General features: G+C 38.9%; 1 protein-coding gene across 7 annotated transcripts in view; it reads right to left on the bottom strand.

Moving 5' to 3' along the window:
• Positions 1-226: 226 nt before the first annotated feature.
• The window catches only part of LOC132822968 (band 4.1-like protein 1), a 341,878-nt gene continuing 323,065 nt past the window's right edge, over positions 227-19,039 (bottom strand). For 6 of the 7 annotated variants that reach the window (XM_060836432.1, XM_060836430.1, XM_060836433.1 and 3 more), the window contains 7 exons: positions 18,346-18,768; positions 16,378-16,491; positions 13,685-13,765; positions 13,493-13,585; positions 9,784-9,864; positions 7,858-7,974; positions 227-4,098 (listed from right to left, as the gene is read on the bottom strand). In XM_060836432.1, coding sequence (XP_060692415.1) covers positions 4,093-4,098; positions 7,858-7,974; positions 9,784-9,864; positions 13,493-13,585; positions 13,685-13,765; positions 16,378-16,491; positions 18,346-18,768 — 915 coding nt within the window. In that variant the 3' untranslated portion in view covers positions 227-4,092. The remainder of the gene's footprint in view (positions 4,099-7,857; positions 7,975-9,783; positions 9,865-13,492; positions 13,586-13,684; positions 13,766-16,377; positions 16,492-18,345; positions 18,769-19,039) is intronic. The other variant, XM_060836437.1, reaches the window with a different exon arrangement.

Below are 19,039 nucleotides of genomic sequence, written 5' to 3'. Positions count from 1 at the left end.
CAAAAATATTGTATTGAGGTGTGGGCTTTGAAAAAGGACAAGGTGCAATAGATATACGTTGAATTCCATGATGCTAATTTGTTCACTAGGCTGATTTGTCAATAAATGGGGCACTATTTAAAACCACGTATACTCGATGTAGCAAAGCCTTCGCTTGCATGAATTGTAGAAATATTTGGGCTTGTGTGGTGCAATATCAGAAAGAAAGGAACAATTGTTGAAGAGGTTGAGTTGCACATACAGCTTATGTTTTATTTATGTTTAAAACTTGGCTTAGAAAGTTCAGTTACAACTTTCAGAGCCAACACAGAAATGATGGATCAAATGACCTCATTCCCTGTTTTGCATCATTTTATGAAAATAAAACAAAAGTTCTGAATGAACATTAAACCATAAATTACTACCCTCACATGGAAAACTGCTACACTCACTTATTAACTCCATCTTTTCATCCTTTTAAAACACAATTTGAGCTAAATCACCAATTTAAACTAACTGCAGTTTTGATGAAAAAGTCAACAGCCTTTCTGCAAAGCACTCCTATGTAGCATTGAAAATGACGTTTGGATTTTTAAAAAAATAATTATCCAACAGTTACTGCATTTTATTAAGATAATGGTAACATAAAAGTCATTGACACTTCCATCTACCTTTTGGTTTAGATACAGCATTTACAAAAGTAAATCCCACTTTTCCAAAATACAATACTGATAAAATAATTCATCAACAAACAAAGCTAATGGTTTGGAATACAGATAGAAAAAAAAATTGAGAATATCAAAACTTACAAATGGTTAATGGAAAGAAAGGATTTAAAACACTACAAAAATGGAAAAAAATCATGGAAAAATATGAAGTAAATATTCAATAATCCAGAGACTCAGAAAAAGCATGAAACAGCAAAGGAAACAAGAAAAGCTTTGGTTCATTTTCCAATGATCTTGCCCAAAACCTAAATTTTAATGAACTATGATCCATGATAGGTTTGCATTGCTCATGGAATATAGTTTTTTTTTCTATGGTTTCACTTCCATAATTATTTAATGTTTTCTTCATTTAATAATTTCTCTGACCTTGTGCGAAAGTTGTTTTCTTACATTCTTCACTTATTTCAAAATGTTTAAGTCAGTGCTCCATAAATAGAAAAACAAAAATTAACAACTGCTCTACGGTTTCACTCTTGGCATCCCAAATCTAAAATGGATTTTAGAATTACTTCACGCACTTTCTAGAAAGTGGAGAATGGGTGCATTTTTAACATTGCCTACTCATTGGAATCTGTGTATTTAAAATAATTTGAGACTTAACTGCTCAAGGTGTGTTCTCTTTTCAGTTTCCCATTTTGACCTCCTCTTCTGAATGGATATGAAGAGCACCTGCCAGGGCAAATATGCACACTGGGCTTTAATCTAATAGTCATGTCTCAACTGCTGTTTTAAACACAGGCTTGCACAGGGACTTGCTGGTGGGCCAACCTCGAGAGGACAGGAGAGGAGCTGAGGCCTGCAATGACTCAAAGAACACCTTATGGAATTGATCCTCTATGTCCACGGAGGTGTGTCTAGACCTCTCCTACTCCAGGAGTCTTTCCCACCTCAGGTCTCACCCCAAGCCTCTATGCCTTGTAGTGAAACCCTACCCATTCACTTAATTGTGCTAGAGAGTAGTGCTTCAGTTCTCATCTAGGGGTCTACAGCTGCCCAGAATTTCAGTTTCTTTTGTCAGCCAGCTACCACTTTACATTAGGTAGTTTTCTGGACATTGTACTATTGAGGTCAAGTTGCTTTGGCACCCCTTCGGCCCCCACCTACATGACTGCTAAGCCGTTGGACGGTGTCTACATCAAAACACATTAAGACTTTACATAGTGCTAAAGCTTTCCTAATATCATACATCGATCATGTTCAGGTATGCACAAGGTACTCAGAGATATGAAATTGAATTTGTACCATTGTTGCTGAAAACTTGATTTTTGTTGATCAGAGCTACCTTTGTAAATTGGCAAGACGTTGAGTCACTAAAATTGTACACCATATTTTTGTTTTTGTTAACCCTTCAATATAGTGGACAGCCTACAAAATTGATCTGCTTCTTTTCTTCAAAGGGACTCCTCAGCTTTTAGAAATTAACTTCAAATCACCCCAAATCAGACTGTAGAGATGAAAAAAAAATGAAATTACACAGAAGGATCCTAGTGAATAAATTCAAAATGTGCTTGAAATCCCTCTTTCCATTACTTTAAAAGTGTCAGTAATTCATTTAAAATGTGCCAGCATAGATTTGCAGAGAGAGGAATTTCAGACAAAGGAACATATTCTGAAGTTGTCCTGCCAGTAGGAAACCTCACCATACCAAAAATCGCGGTGATACTGAATGAAAACCTTGAACAGCACCATTGCTCAATATGTGTGGGGCCAATCAGGCAAATTTCAGTACTGGCCATGAAAACTCTGAAAAGTCATCCCTTAGCACTGTATATAAGCATCTCACAGTTGTGTTTCAATGCTCTGGATTTTAAGACTGGTACAGGTATTCTAACCCACTAATTCCCATAGTGCAACAATCCTACAGTTGATTCACAGCTTTGGTGTCCACTACAACAAATCTCTATGTTCTATAGCCTATCAAATATATAACAAAGGAATGGGCACAGGAGATGCATCTGGCACATTTATTTCACTATGAAGGTAAAAGGATACAATGAACACATACCATTGAGCTGTAGGGGGAGAAAAGCAATTATGGAGCATTTCATATCTGTATTATGGTGTTTTAATGCACTCATGCACACATAGATTCATGTCTGCTGTTGATACAATTGCAAATATTCTCAAATACTTCATCACTCATGTTCAGTTTAAAATATTGGGTAAGTCACTAAAACGATCCTATCAAAAATATATTTAGCAATGGTAAACAAACAAACTACATCTGATTAAATGCCAACTGTGCAAATCTTCTGCTTCTCTCAGCTGTCCGTTGCATCATCTAAGCATGCACATGGCATTTAATATCTTATGTGACAGCACGTAATTAAATAGGCAGAACTCACAAGTGCTTCAGTACTAATCTTGAGTTCTGATGTCCTTTGTCATGCTAGATAGTTAAAGCAGCTCATGTGTATAATCAGCAATGTATAATATTCCTTTGTTGGCTTTACTATTAACAAAGAAGTTAAATTCTTCTAACAGTTCTTGAAGGATTTAGAACAAGCTATGAGAATAGATACCACATGCCTGTGGTGCCTCGGAGTAGTGAGGAAGTTGATCAGAATGAAAAATTCTGTCCTTTGTGAACCATTGCTAAGTATTTTTACTGAACCACTAGTTTGAGTATCTTCCTATAGATATCACTTGTAACAGCTAGGTGTGTGCTAACAAACCTCTATCCACTATCTTTTGATTAAGACATCTGTGAAACCTCATTTGCCTAAAATTATTCACTTTCAAATAATTACGTCTTTTTTAATTTACAAAAACACAAACTTCTGCCAAACCAAGTATTAGCTAAAAACCAATACCAGGTTACCATTTGAATATTACAAAGTTCAGAGGAGAAATACATCCAATCTTTACATAACCAGATAAGCGTTTTTCAGTATAAATTAATGCAAATTCAAATTGGGAACCAATATGTGCCATTCATTTCCATCGAATAATTTGTATGATAATTGCTGACTGTCTTTAGCAGATCAAAAAAAGAGGAAATTAAGTTGACATCCATTGCAAAGCATGTATTATTAAACATTAGTTGCAAGATTTCTCTTCCATCTCCATGAATGGTATTCCCAAGTGGGATTCTGATTGCTGGAAAAGCTCATATACTTTGGAATGATGGTTAGAGGTTCTAGTTTTCCTTTGATTTTCTTTCTCCCCTCAAAACATGCGTTTTCTCTACTTGAAAATATTTTATTTTCTTGTAGTTGGAACTGAATTTTTTTTGCACAGCAGGAGTATATTTTTACATTGATATTGATATTCTTTCCTGGTTCTTCTGTAAACTAACAAGGCAGAGAAAGTCTGTGCTGATAAAAGCATCCGTTGATTCCATTCTGTTATTCACGGTGTTTTGAGGACTTTCACTTGTTCATTATTACTCCTGAAGGAGAGAGAGAGAAAGAGAGAGAGAAAGATTTTTTTGAAAAAGTTTACTCCAGTATTCAACTATCGTCAATTTTCACCACATGTCCATCCCCTGCGCCTTCTTCCTTGGCCACACTTTAAAGGTGATAGTCTGGATTGGTCTACAGTTGCAGAGGCATTCAATTTTTTTCACCAGGGTCACAGGACATTGATTCAAATTAGTTGATATTCACCCTGTTCGGTAAAAGCACTTTCCAGTTAAGCCAACGAGTACATCCCATTAATATGATAACCAAGTGAAGATAACTGTGCATGGATGAAACTATACTGGTCACTGGTGCTCAGTACTATATCCTGCATTTTTTTTTCTGCTAACGATATTGAGTGAGTTAATACTTTTAAAGTGAGCAAAAAAACGTGGCAAATATTTATCTTTTAGATAAAAGTAAATAAGTGGTTAACGGATCAGAAGTATTCAATGGAAAGCTGATGTATTCAATCTCATTATTTGCCTTTTTTTAGAAAAGATGTTGTCACTACTTAATATGGGGAAAAAGGGGGTTTCCACCTAATTAAGATAAATAGGTCTTTATCTGCATCACTTCATTTTGAGAGGGGTGTGTGTTAGGACTGCCCTTATCAACCCAGTTGTATTCTGTGTGCAGCCATTTCTTGCTTCTTGCAGAGGAGGTTGTCAGCATTGACTCTGCAAGGGCCGATCATATAGCCAGTCACTTTGGCTTACGTTGTTGATGTGCTCGTCACGATCATCAGCCCAGCTGATAATACCAAGAGATATTGTGCACGGTGTCCTCTGCAAAAATAAATTGGGAATAGATGCTAGGCTCCTGATCAGACAGCAGGGATGACCTCTCCATTTAAGGGACATCAAGCTCTTTAATTAGAGCACTACCCATTTCTTCTACTCATGAGTTTATCTTAGTCCTAAGGAGGAATCCCGGTCAGTGAACTACCAAAAGCTGGAGGTCAAAGTCACCAATCACCAGTCAGGACTGCTTGGAGTGTTGTCTGACAGGATCGTTTTTTGATCATAAACCAATTGATCACTGCCATGTTGTCATACTAGTTGGTCACTTTGCTCCCTACTCTGTAGTTCATCACGCTGCAGCAGAAAATGCTCATTGACTTCTTCTGGGACAAAAGGCATGTTGCTATGGAGGCTGCTACTTAAGAGAAGACACTCAGGTCCTGGTCCACCTTCACAGCCTCCTAGATGGCAACACATTTCCCCTGCCAGGTGCTGGGACTACTGGGATTTTAAGACTCAGACATGTTGGATGATGCCACCAGCTGTATGTGCCTGGTAATGTCCAGTTTGCAGTCATAGCCATCCAGCCATCAACAGTGGCGTTGACTCCAAAGCCACTTGTGATGTCAAGGCAACTCAAGCATAAGGTGAGCTTCCATCTGAACTGACCTCCATTTGGACAGAATTTCATGTTAGCCCTTGTCCCATGATCACTCCCTCAAGATCCATGCCCAACAATTTCACCAGTCTCGAGGAACTTCATTCTGCAGAGGGTATTAGACCATGTGACAACAAGATGTAGGAGTAAAGGTAGACCATTCAGCCCATCAAGTCTGATTTGTAATTCAGTGAGATCATGACTGATATAAAAATCCTCAACTCCACTTTCCTGCCTTTTCCCCATAACCAGAGTTCAGCCAGATACTACATTCGTGTATCTACAGGGCATTTTTATTTGCTGAAAAATTTGAGTTATGTAGCACTTCAAATAAAGCAGTCATGTAGCAGAAGATCTTTTCTGCACAATTAATTGATTCACATTAAGCAAATTCGAACAAGAGGAACGGCCTGGAGGGAAAATTTTATTTTATTTACTTATCTTATTTCACTTAATTTCCTCCTCAAACATTTCTAGTTACGACTGTAATCTTAAAGAATAATTTGCATTGCATTTATTTATATTTTTAAAATACTTTAAGCACCTGAATTACAGCAGTTCAAATGTTCTCTCTCTCTCAGGAAAAGGTGTTCAAATATATTCATGTAATTTCCAAATGTATAGCCTTTAGTAACACACCCATTCTCATTGCTCTTTGCTGAGCTCACTGCAGAGAATCATTTTGAAAAGGAACTGAATAAAATGACACATAGTACTAATGATATTGTTCACTAATGAGTTATACAGCATAGGAATACATATTTCACCTTATATAATAGTTTTTTAAAATTTATTTTGGGATGTGGGTTTTAGTGGCTGTGCCAGCAGTTATTGACCGTCCTTAGTTCCCTTTGACAATGTGATGGTGAGCTGCTTCTCGAATCATTGCTGTTCAGCGTTGGGTAATGGGGAGAGAAGAATTCCAGCATTTTGACTCAGTGACAGTGAAGGCGATATATTTCCAAGTCAGGATGGTGAGTAGCTTGAAGAGGAATTTGCAACTGGTGGTATTCACCTGTATCTGCTACCCTTGTCCTTCTACATTGAATGTTGAGGAGCTGTACTGGAATGCAATAGGGATACTATTGCGTCTGATTCATGGAAGCCCTACAGTGTGGAAGCATGCCATTCGGCCCATTAAGTCCACGCTGCTTTGTTGGCTCAGTTAAAAGTAAGTTAATGCATATAGAAAAAAAAATTCTCACCAGTACTAAATGTGCTTAATTTTCAAAACTGGATTTTCTTTTCCAATTCATTCTTGAGATATGGATGTCACTGGCTAGGCCAGCATTTATGAGTTAAGAGTCAACCACATTGCTGTTGGTCTGTAGTAACATATAGGCCAGGCCAGGTAAGGACAACAGGTTCCTTCCCTAAAATATTTTAGTGAACTAGATTTTCACTGAATTCAAATTCCACCATTTGCAATGGTGGGATTCAAACCCAGGTCTTCAGAACGTTAACTGGGTCTCTGGATTAATAGTCACGTAATAATACCACTTGACTATTATCTCCTCACAATGCAAACTAAAAGATGATTCTAGGCAGGAAAGTGGCAAACAGAATTTAATCCAGAGTAACATATCTGGAAAGGATATCCTAGGCAAGAAAAAAAAGTGATAAATGGTTATATTTTCAGAAGTGTAGAGAAACAAAGTAACTTTGGAGCAGATGTCAACCTATCTTACAACTTCAAGAATTGGTGGATAAGGTGGCTAAATAAGGCACAGGGGCATATTTTGTTAGCCAATGCCTAGTACACAACAGCTCAGACGTTATGCTAGAATTGTAAAAAATGCTATTAATGTCACAGCTCAAGTTAAGTTCTGGTCACTGCATCATATGAAGGATGTGATCACACGGAAAAGGATACAGAGACTTACAAGGAACATTGTCAGAGAATTTTAGTCACAAGGAAAGATTCAATCGACTTGGGATTTTTTCCTTTCGAACAGAGAAGACTGGGGCGTGGGGGGTTGGTTAATAGTGAGGTGTACATTTAGGAGGAGTAAGAGGGTTCAGAGCTAGTTCAGGAGACATTGTTTCATCCAGAGGTTGGCTGGGGATTTGGAGTGGATGGTTGGAAATGGTGATGGGTAGAGAGACACTTGCTGCATTTAAAACATAATTCAATATGCTTTCAAAGTGCCACAACTATGGGCCAAGAGTTGGAATACAGGGTTCTGCTGGATAGATTTTTATTAGTTGGGAAAGAAATGATGGGTCGAAGACCACCTTCTATGCCGTAAACATTCTACATTTCTAAGGTGAAGTGATTTGCAAGAAATAAACCGAGGAAAATGGTGACCTCCATTGAGAACAATAAACAATTATATTCTGCACTGTACCTTTGATTCCTTTGCATTTTGCTCTGTTTCGGGTTCTGATTCTTTATAAACCACAGCTTTTGTTACGAGCATGTCGGGGTGTTGCTGTTTCACTTCCTTAATTGCAAGAGCCAGAGCCTAGAGTAGACAGTACAGTAACGAGAGGAACATAGATTTAGTTTGTGGATTGCATTGAAAATGTGTCTTCCTGGCTGATGAAAAGGGAATTATAGCAACACCATGATAGTTTACTTATTTCCTAGTGCTATCTGGTACAAAAGGGTCATCGTCAAACAGATGATCGCACAATCTTACTTAAAGTTAGTCTTAAAAATTCACATTATCCTTGAATTTATCCTGAAACAAAATCAGGTAAGCAGGGAAGGAGGTAAGCAGCAAATCCTGTTCCAACAGTACAGAGAGGATCTGACGTCCTAATCAATCCATCTCATCTGCATGTCAACTGCCCAACTATGACAAGCAGGGATGGAATTTCAACTAGTAAGGTGGGTCAGGACACCAACTATGAGAGTTACCGGAGGGTATTTCCCTGGGAAGCAGTCTGTGTAAGTAGCTTCATGCTCTTGCCTGACCTGTCGACTCGCCAGCTCCTCAGGTACTGTCTGACCTGCTGTGCTTTTACTAGCTCCACTCTCTACTCTCGAGTATCTGCAGTCCTCACTATCTCCAACCTACTCCACTCACCTACTGGTTTCAGGCAGAAAGGGAGGGAATTTATGTAAAAGGGGCCGGCCAGTTAACATTTCACAGGCCTCAAACTGTCAAGTTCAGGATCCTTGAACCCACTTCACCAATCAGGAGTTAAAAATGTCTGTAGAGCTGGAAAATTAGATAATGATGTTAAAGTAGTGAGCTGGTGCATGCACAGTGAGTTAAAGGCTACCTTCTGCACCAGATCACTTCTGCGATTCTGTGAAATTGATGTTAATCATGAACCCCAACAATTTCAAATGTTTCATGTGTGACTCAAAATTTGTACATTTGCATCATTTGCCCACAATACTGGAGTAAGAATTGCGCTGACCACCATGATGACCATTTAATTGATTGATTTAATCACACAGGATGCAACCTCATACTTGGAAGCTATTGAGCATAAACTCAGTACACAGAGGTGTACAATAAGAACATGACTTTTCAACAAGAAAATAGAAGCTAACCATTCAGTCCCTTAAGGCCCCCCTGTCCTTCAATACAATTATGGTTCATCACTTCCATTTTCCAACCTAATCCCCAGAACTCTTCTTCCTCATGAGATGAAAAGTCTTGTAGATCTCTGTATTGAATATTTTCAATGGTGGAATATTTAGAGTCTCTTGGAGTAGTGAAAATCTAAAGATTCACAATGCACTGAGGGAAGAAATGTTTCAATCTCTGTGTTAAATGATTGACCTCTTATCTACTGCTGTAAACTCAGAGGGGAAAAATGCTTAGAAATGAATGTAGTAGATTTCCTATCACCCTCTTTAAAAAAAAACTTGTTTCACACATCATAGAATCCCTACAGTGTGGAAGGCAGCCATTCGGCCCATTGAGTCCACACCGACCCATGCTTTTGTAAAAGTAATTAGATTAGATTAGACTTACAGTGTGGAAACAGGCCCTTCGGCCCAACAAGTCCACACCGACCCGCCGAAGCGAAACCCACCCATACCCTTACATTTACCCCTTACCTAACACTACGGGCAATTTAGCATGGCCAATTCACCTGACCCGCACATCTTTGGACTGTGGGAGGAAACCGGAGCACCCGGAGGAAACCCACGCAGACACGGGGAGAACGTGCAAACTCCACACAGTCAGTCGCCTGAGTCGGGAATTGAACCCGGGTCTCAGGCGCTGTGAGGCAGCAGTGCTAACCACTGTGCCACCGTGCCGCCCACTAATGTTACAGTGTACACAAAATAATGCAAAATGGTTTCGTACCTGGTCTTGGTCAACGTCAGCATCACCTGTGATGATGATTCTTTTCTCAATCCTGGTTTCTGAAAATCCTCCTTTCACTGACTGGATACACAATAAATCCCATTTGTTAGCATCACTTGTAAGTTCAGAAGAAAAAAAAAATTGCTCTGCAAGCCTTTTAACCTTAGCACTACAGACTATCCTAAATGGAGACTGCACATGCTCAACATGAGGCAAGTATGAAGTAGCTGCACATGTTTCTGATCAACAGTGTTCAGACTCTCAAACATGGCAACTAGTTTCCATGTGTGTCAGACTCTCAGCTGATCGAAGTAAAATCATACCATGTTTAGAAAATGAACACAAAAGATACATTAATTCTGACCTCACATTATTCCCACAGTAATGACACTGTTTCTCTTTGGTCGTGGCTGAAGTTTAATGTTTGTATAACAGTTTGGTTCCTATTTTATTTTGACCATAGATTTCTATCAGTTTGGCCTGTGGGAACTCTCTTGTTTCTGATTCAAACATCTGTGGGTTCAAATAAAGGGGAAAGACTGTGGATGCTTGAATTCTGAAACAAACACAGATCACTGGAGAAATTCAGGCAGACTAGTAGTGTCCGTAGAGAGTTATTGTTACAAATCTAGTGGGACTCTTCTTCAGCACCTCTGACCTGAGGTTCTTCAGCATTCTTGGTATTTGAACCAGGTCTTAAACATGCCATGTGTGTGTCACTTATCAGTGAATATATGGATACAATCGACACATTTACTTTAACATAAGATGGAATCTGGAGTTACATGATGTCTTGTGGTTTCTATATAAAGATTAATTCATCTTGAGAATGTAATTAAAGCTTGGATGTTCTTGTGGTGGAACCATCCTTGAAGAGACATCAGAACGCAAAATCACTTTGGGAATTTACACAATAGTATGTGGATGTTTACAATTGCTCAAAGACAATGGTTAATCGTAGACTCAGTGTCTGGACATTTCAAACCTAACAAAGAAGGTTGTGAAAAAAACCCCATTTAATTGTCTATATTTTGGGTGTTCTGCAAATACGAATCTTTCCTTCCTTTCGACTTAACCAGACTGCTCGTTTTGTCTCTGTTCTTCAAAGTCACGACTCTCAAAGTTTTAAGGTACTCCTTCTCAAATTATCAACTGAAAGGGAAGGAAAAAGGGCGGGAGTTATCCCACCACCTCTCCATCTGAAACAGGCAAATAATTCAGATTGACATTTCAGTGCTGTGCTGCAGAGGTGCTGCATCGTCAGGGGTGTCATTTCTTGAAAGAGGTGCTAAATGAGGCACTCTCTGTTCCAGTGGCTCAGGCAGTGCAAAAAAAAAACGTCAATCCAAAATTTTAAGAATAGAAAATCATCTGAGTGTCTTGGGTCACATTTCATCCTAAACCAATGCTCCTAAACTGATTACCCATCAGTGCTGATTGAGGGACTTTACTTTGCTCAGCACACATTCATGAGCAATTTGCTTATGTAACATAACCACCACTGGGTGGGTGGAGCTATGTTTGCGATGTTATAATTTTGCGCAAGAGAAAAGGGCAGATTGAAATATAGATGATTCGCCAGAAACAAATTTATTCAGTCTTAATGTGGAGGTGTTGGTGTTGGACTGGGGTAACCAAAGTCAAAAGTCCCACGACAGCTCAACAAATGTATTTGAAACTGCAGGTCTTCGGCGACCTCACCCCTTGTGGACTATAACCCGTTGCTGTGTGATTTTTGACTTTAGTCAGTCTTACACATTGATTGCTAATGGCTGTTACATGTATCCATTTTCTGTCATGAAGTTCTTTTTGATAATTGAGTCCCAGTGTGGAAATGCTTAACTAGCTGTGGAAACTGCGGGTAACCAACTGGTGAACTGCATTCTAAGATGAAGTTTGACCTGGAAATTCAACAATGCAGAAGTTGGATATGGGCTGATGAAGGATAAATCCGTATTTGCAGAACACCCAAAAAGTAGACAGAATTAAGTGTTTTTTTTCACACCCTTCTTTGTTAGGTTTGAAATGTCTAGATGCTGAGTCTACGATTAACCATTGCCTTTGAGCAAGTGTAAACGTCCACATACTATTCCGCATAAATCCCCCAAGTGATTGTGTCTTCTGGTGTCTCTTCATGGACGGTTCCACCACAGGAACATCCACTCTTTAATTATCTTCAGTACATTCAGTAGGGATGTAGCAGGGATCAGTTTGATATAAGGAGCTGTACGTTCCTGCATGGTCTCCAAAACAGACAATGGCTTGACTCTGGGTTAGGTAGCTATGAGTTGCATCAAATGTGATGTTTCTGAAGAAAAACAATTAAGCTGCTGCCTCTAGAAGCCCATGCAATGAGCGTTGGTCACCGGACTCCAGGTGATCAGAGATCTACTCAGGATGAGTATGCCTTATTTCAGAACAACCAGGGCAGTTCATCTGCTGTCCAGGCCAATTTTTCTCATAACCAAACAAAATTAGAAGCAGACAAACTGACCACTTAATGACTGCTTGCACAGGATCTGTTTACCCTCAACTTAGTTACCGTGGTTAAAATAAGGAAGAGGGATATCAAATACTGAGGCATTATGGCAATCGTTTATAAGTACTGTTATGAGGCTAGAATGATAGAATAAAAAATGTTGGACTGGAAAATAAATGGATTAAGACAAAAGATACATTTATGGAGTTGTATTCCGATGGTAGCTTACTCGCGGGATATCAACAGGCAACAGACAGGCAGATCTTGGGAGCCACAGTGAGAGAAATGGAAACTAAACTGAAGGTGAGTCTGTACAACACACTGATACAATATTGTGAACAACTCAAGTTGTTATTCTGAAAAAAGGATGTCCATGATTAAAAGCAATGTGACCTATTTAAGAAAACTGTATTTTGAGAAGAGATTAGAGAGCTTGAGATTCTTTACTCTGGAGAAGAGAATACTTAGAAGATAATTTATTTTGTCCCCATGATACTCAAAGGGTTGATAAGACTCAGTGTGACAAAACGGTACAGCAAAAATCCTTAATTGGCAATTATATCTTATAAATCCACTGCAAAAGTCTACTTTAGTTTTTAGTGTACCACAAAACAAAATATTGGTTGTACATCCAGCTTGGGTTACAACAAGTTTAATTCATTCACACTCAGCACAATTAACTGCTTTTTCAGGGCATAAGTACAGGAAATAGATTTGATTGCAAAATATGATTCCTGAAACACACTAATAGTCTTGGGAACAGAATATATTAAAAGAAATTAAATTTAATTTTGTTGCTGAAACGGGGCCCTGATCATAAACAATGGTTCGGGGCTTTCTTTAGTTGTCAGCTTTCCTTAAAGACCATTCATGTGATATTATGAGTTTTCTGAGTTGGTCCAATTCTCCAAGTATTCTATCACCGGGAGTGAACACTACCACTATACTTTACCTCTGCTGGACTTTTAACAAATCAAATATTTGGTGGTGGAAGCAGAAACAAAACTTTCAGAGTATAATCTCAAAAAAAGGAATGTGAATCTTTTCAGCTGATAAGACAAGAGTTAAAATGAACACTCAAGGTCATAACTTCCAGTTCACCATTACTTACCAAAAATAAAGTGCTATCATTAACAAGTATCTAAACGTTCTTGGACTTTAGCTAATAGCTTTGTTTGCATAGCCTCGGGCACAGTCTCAATGTAAATTGTCTGTTTTAAACAGTGTTACCTTGGTGATATGAGTAGTGGTTGATGTGGATATGGTTTCAGAAGTCACAGACTGAGAGCTTGTTACATTCGTAGCTCCACTGCCACTGTCCACCTGGAAAACAAGTAAAACACACAGGATATCAGGTTGTAAAAGAGAGAAACAATAATCTAGTCATCTTGGAAATTGCTTATCTAACATTCAGCAACTTACAAATGATGTGGATACAGTTTCTGAGATGACACTTTGTGAACTTGTTACAGTTTCATTTGCCAGATCTGGGATATTGGTAACCTTCAAAAGAAAGCAAAATAGCACAACTCATGTTAGTTGGGTCTTACAACACTAAAAAATGCCCAACTTCTGATTACCTTCGAACCAATTCACTGAATGTGTGTTGCCTCTGCGGAGCTGTTCTCAAAACTCTGGCACTAGCTTGTGACTCATGTTCCCTGAGTGAATGATTGTCAGATTTATTTAACATGTGAATATCATTATTGTGTGCCAACATGCCTGAAGAAAGCTACATTAGCAAAAGCGAATATGATCCCAAAAATAGAGTCAAGTGGCTAGAAAAGCACAGCAGGCCAGACAGCATCTGAAATTCCTGATGAAGGGCCTTTGCCCGAAACATTGATTTTCCTGCTCCTCGGATGCTGCTGTGCTTGTCTAGTACTACTCTAATCTTGACTCTAATCTCCAGCAGTACCCACCTCCGCCTAGATGATCCCAAAAATACCCAAGCCAACAATATAATGAAGAGTAGCAATTTAAAAAATATATTTTCAAATTTGATAAAGGTATATGGAATGTATTATTCAAATCCAAGATTGTTCTATTGCCGCATTTCCCAGCTTTATTTTATGTGGGGTGCAATTGGATAGTGCCACATTTACATTACTAATAATCAATGTTACATTACAGACATGAGCCACTCAAAAAGAAAGTACTCATTTACATGTCATTCTTCTGAACTTCAGGACCTACCAAAGCATTTCACAACTTTCTGTTTTTAAGTACAGTCACTTATGTACAGTGAGGAAATGCAGCAGCTAATTAGCACACAGAATGGCCTCACAAGCAACTATGAAATCATCTTGTTTTTCTTAGTGATGTTGGGGATAAATATTGAGCAGGACACTATGAAAGGGCGGCATGGTGGCTCAGTGGTTAGCACTGCTGCCTCACAGCTCCAGCGACTCGCATTCAATTCCAGCCTCGGGCAACTGTCTGTGTGGTGTTTGCACATTCTCCCAGTGTCTGTGTGGGTTTCTTTCTGGTCATTCGGTTTCCTCCCACAATCCAAAGATGTGCAGGTTAGGTGAATTGGCCATGCTAAATTGCCCATAGTGTTCAGGGATGTGTAGACTAGATGCATTAGTCAGGAGTAAAAGTAGAGTAGAGGGGAATGGGTCTGGGTGGGTTACTTGTTGGAGAGTCAGTGTGGACCTGTTAGGCCAAATGGCCTGTTTCCACACTGTAGGGATAGTAAGTAAAACCTTATTTTTCTTCTTCAAATAGTTCCATAGAATGTTCCATGCCACCCACGGCAACAGATAACATGTCAAAAATCTTGGTCCCAGACTATGTGTTTAAATTAATCTGACGTCAATGGAATTGAATATCAGGTGGGGATTTATTGCCTGTGACTGGTGTTGACATAATTTTCTGTAGTACCATACATGTGCAAGGTGCAGCATTTTGGGAAAGCAAACCTTAGCAAGACTTATACACTTAATGGTAAGGTCTCTAGGGATTGTTGCTGAACACAGAGACCTCAAGTGCAGGTTCATAGCTCCTTGAAAGTAGAGTCGCAGGTAGATAGGATCGTGAAGAAGGCGTTTGGTATGCTTTCTTTTATTGGTCAGAGCATTGAGTTTAGGTGTTGGGAGGTCATGTTGCGGTTGTAAAGGATGTTGGTTAGGCCATTTTTGGAATCCTATCGGAAGGATGTTGTGAAACTTGAAAAAGAGTTCAGAAAACATTTACAAGGATGTTGCCAGGGTTGGAGGATTTGAGCTATAGGGAGAATATGAATAGGCTGGGCTGTTTTCCCCGGAGCGTCAAAGACTGAGGGGTAAACTCAGAGGTTTATAAAATCATGAGGGGCATGGATAGGATAAATAGACAAAGGCTTTTACCTGGGGTGGGGAGTCCAGAACTAGAGGGCATAGGTTTAGGGCAAGGGGGGAAAAATATGAGAGAGACCTAAGGGGCAAATGTTTCACACAGAGGGTGGTGCCTGTATGGATCGAGCTGCCAAAGGAAGTGGTGGAATATTTAAAAAGGCATCTGGATGGGAATATGAATCGGAAGGGTTGAGAGAGATATGGGCCTAGTGCTGGCAAATGGGACTAGATTGAGTTGGGATATCTGGTCGGTATGGACGAGGGTCTGTTTCCGTGCTGTACATCTCTATGACTTTATGTCACATTTTATCCACAGCTCATGACCATCTTTAACAGTCAATTCATCCAATGTAAATTTTCAGATAGAGGATTCAGGAATATGACAACAATAGGAACATGGCTTTGAAGGCCTCCCAAACAGGAAAATGAAGCAGGACAAACCAGCAGTCATGAAATACAAGGATAAATAGAACTGAATACCCTCGACATTATTGACGAGAATACCAAGGCTCATTCACAAATGGTTTTGGCATTTGGGCTGTGTTTGAACACCTGCTAGAACTCTAGATGAACAAAGTCAGGACACTTGGGTGGAGGATAAACGCTATCGTGGCATTTTGCCCCTGAGGGAAAAGTTCCAGCACAGATATCAAATTTTACTTTGGATTTAATTCTTCCAACACAAAACGGTTTTACATTTCATTCAGTGCTCACCTCCACCCCGATAATGATTACAGTCTGACATCTATTAGGAAGAAACAAATAAGCTCCAAATACCTGGGTTTTGGTGATTGACTTTGTCTCAACAGGTGAAGATGTTTCTTTGGAGGAAGTTTCCCTTTTTCCAGTGGGTACAGCACTTGGCAGTCCAGTTTTTGTTTTCATAACATCCTGTAAGATTGTTGTTTTTAAAATGAAATTGTTTACTTTGGTTACACTTGATTTACCTACACAGCCTTTAGCATGAGAAAATATTTCTGCATTACTTAATTCTGCTGGGCCTGAAGCAAATTCAAAATGCATTCAATATCACAAATATTCTTCTCCAGTAAAATACATTTCTATTATGACTTAAATATATATTTTTTGCTTATGAGAGTACTACTTTTCCATGCAATTTTAAATCGAAGTAAATACAAAGGTTCTGAAATTAACTAGTGACTTAAAAGTCCAATTCCAATCCTGCCTTTTTGTGTAGGCAAAACTCAATTGTTACCAATGTTGAATTGCACACACCCTCCCCACCCAATAACTGAAACCCACCCAATGGAGAATGGAACAAGGTTCCTAGCAATACATCAGGCAGTATGTGCTCTATCACTAATGTGAAATTCTCCCTCCTGTAATGACAATAACCAGATGGTCAGAGCTGGAGCCCTAAGGAAGGCTAAGCCCCTGCACAATGTGGCTTGACAGATGTGGTCACTTTCTGTTTTATCATTCTGAAGGTTCTTTAGTGGGTGCCTCCATCTAGAGCAGCCTGCTCTTCCTTCTACCTAGGTTGGCAGTGCCCATCTCTAATGGTGAGGTTGCTGGTCTTTCTATGCAGGAGATCCTCTAGTCTTGGGAGACCATTCACTATCCTTAAATGGATGAGACTTCAAAGGCAGCCTCTTAATTGGTGGGCTCCTCCAAAATCTCTTCCAGTGTCCTGCCATTGGAACGTCTATGTTCCCAACTTCAGCCCAATGTCAGGGTTGGGATCCTGGAATGAAAATTCAGCCCAACACTTAAAACAGGATAGGATTTGGAGAATTTGAGTACACTTACCACACAAATAACGGAGGGGTTAGAAGACAACCAAACAACAATCCACATTCATGCATATTAAACATACAGCAACAAAACTCCAACAGCAATCTCTTAAAGGAGTCACTTGCTTCTATTTACCATAATTAAATTCCTGACCAATCAGCATTAAATTTTGAAGCTTATATTAATTCCTAAATAACGTATCTATTATTGGTCGGGTGGCCTCCTAGCAGCTCTAAGTGTGATAATCCAAATTCAATCTTTGATTAGTAATACCTTTCCATAACATATTTACTAAGAGCAAACCTTTAGTTTATAGTTAAAAAAACTAACAACCTTGTTCAGCAAAAAGATCTAGGTTATTGATAAATCAAAAAGTAAACTTTTTATATCCAATTTGAAATATTCATCTCCTTTAATAGAGACAGCACTGTTGTAAGCAATGTGCTACCTTTATTCAAGACCTCTGCTGTTAAACATTCCAGTTTGGATAGGATCACATGTCATTTAGTTTATTCAATACAAACATTTCTGTTAATAAGCACATGCTCTAATGATAGTGTACATTGTTAGACAAATTAAACATTTTATTGCATTCACAGGCAAAACTAAAGAAATTATTCTGTTAAATGATCAAATCAGAAAATCTGAGTCATAATAAAAAGTATTCAAATTAATACACAGGTCAGTCAGCATCTGTAAGCAGAAATTACAGGTTACAACATTACAGATGAACAGTGAAAAGCGTACACGTAGAATGGTAATATGTCCTTTTTCTTTACAGATGTTGGCCATCTTACTTTAGCTCCAACAAATTGTTTTCAAACTTATAGAAACACATTCTTTCCAAATTTAACATGCTTTAGTAAATGGACTGTGGTTGACTTTGAGGAACAAAGCAGGTGGTGGGGTGGTTACAGTTTTACACACACGGACAGGTGAAATGTAGAAGGTGGAGACATGCATTTGATTTCCTAAACGGTGTTAGATTACCTCCTGTTGAGGTTTTTCTTCAGAGATTTCAGGTTCATGGTCAATGCTCTTCTGCTGGTCCTTCCCATCCTCTTGAGCAGGCTCTCTTTCAGTACTTTTCTCAGCCAGGGTATTGACATTAACTTCAGAGGTGGCACTGTCTGTTCTTTCTTGTTTAGACATCTTTGTTTGAGTTGGTAACTTTTTCACTTCTAACATTCCATCTACTTCCTCAACTTTATCTGGTACTGCAAATTCTTTCTCAGCTTCAATATTTCCTGACGAATTTAGCAGGACGTTTGAATGTTTGTGGCCTGCTTCCACACCTATCTCCTTTGTCGCCAATGGCTGGGTCACAAGTTCTTGCATCTGCTCCATAACTTCTTCAGATTCCTGTTTGGTTACCATGGACCTTCTTTGTGGTTCCTGCTTTGCTTCAGTGTTCTGAGCAAGAAAGAATGGTGAAGATCAAGGTGGTAAGGATTGAAAAGTAACATCTTTTGGAATATGAATGTTACAGGAATTTGGAAGATGGTCAAAAACAATCCAAAACATGATCATGAATGCACAGTTTAAATGACACATGGGTATTATGGAGAAATAAATTAAGGTCTAAGCAGGTTGTTAATTAATTAAAATCAACAACCTGGGATTTGCCAGATTCTTCTTCGTATAGTTTATGTGGAGATAACGGCTCCTGTAAAATGAAAACATG

This window comes from Hemiscyllium ocellatum, chromosome 15 (genome assembly GCF_020745735.1).
Source record: "Hemiscyllium ocellatum isolate sHemOce1 chromosome 15, sHemOce1.pat.X.cur, whole genome shotgun sequence".
Taxonomy (NCBI): domain Eukaryota; kingdom Metazoa; phylum Chordata; class Chondrichthyes; order Orectolobiformes; family Hemiscylliidae; genus Hemiscyllium; species Hemiscyllium ocellatum.
The sequence above is the reverse complement of the archived record's forward strand: the minus strand, read 5'-3'. Positions and strand labels throughout refer to the sequence as shown.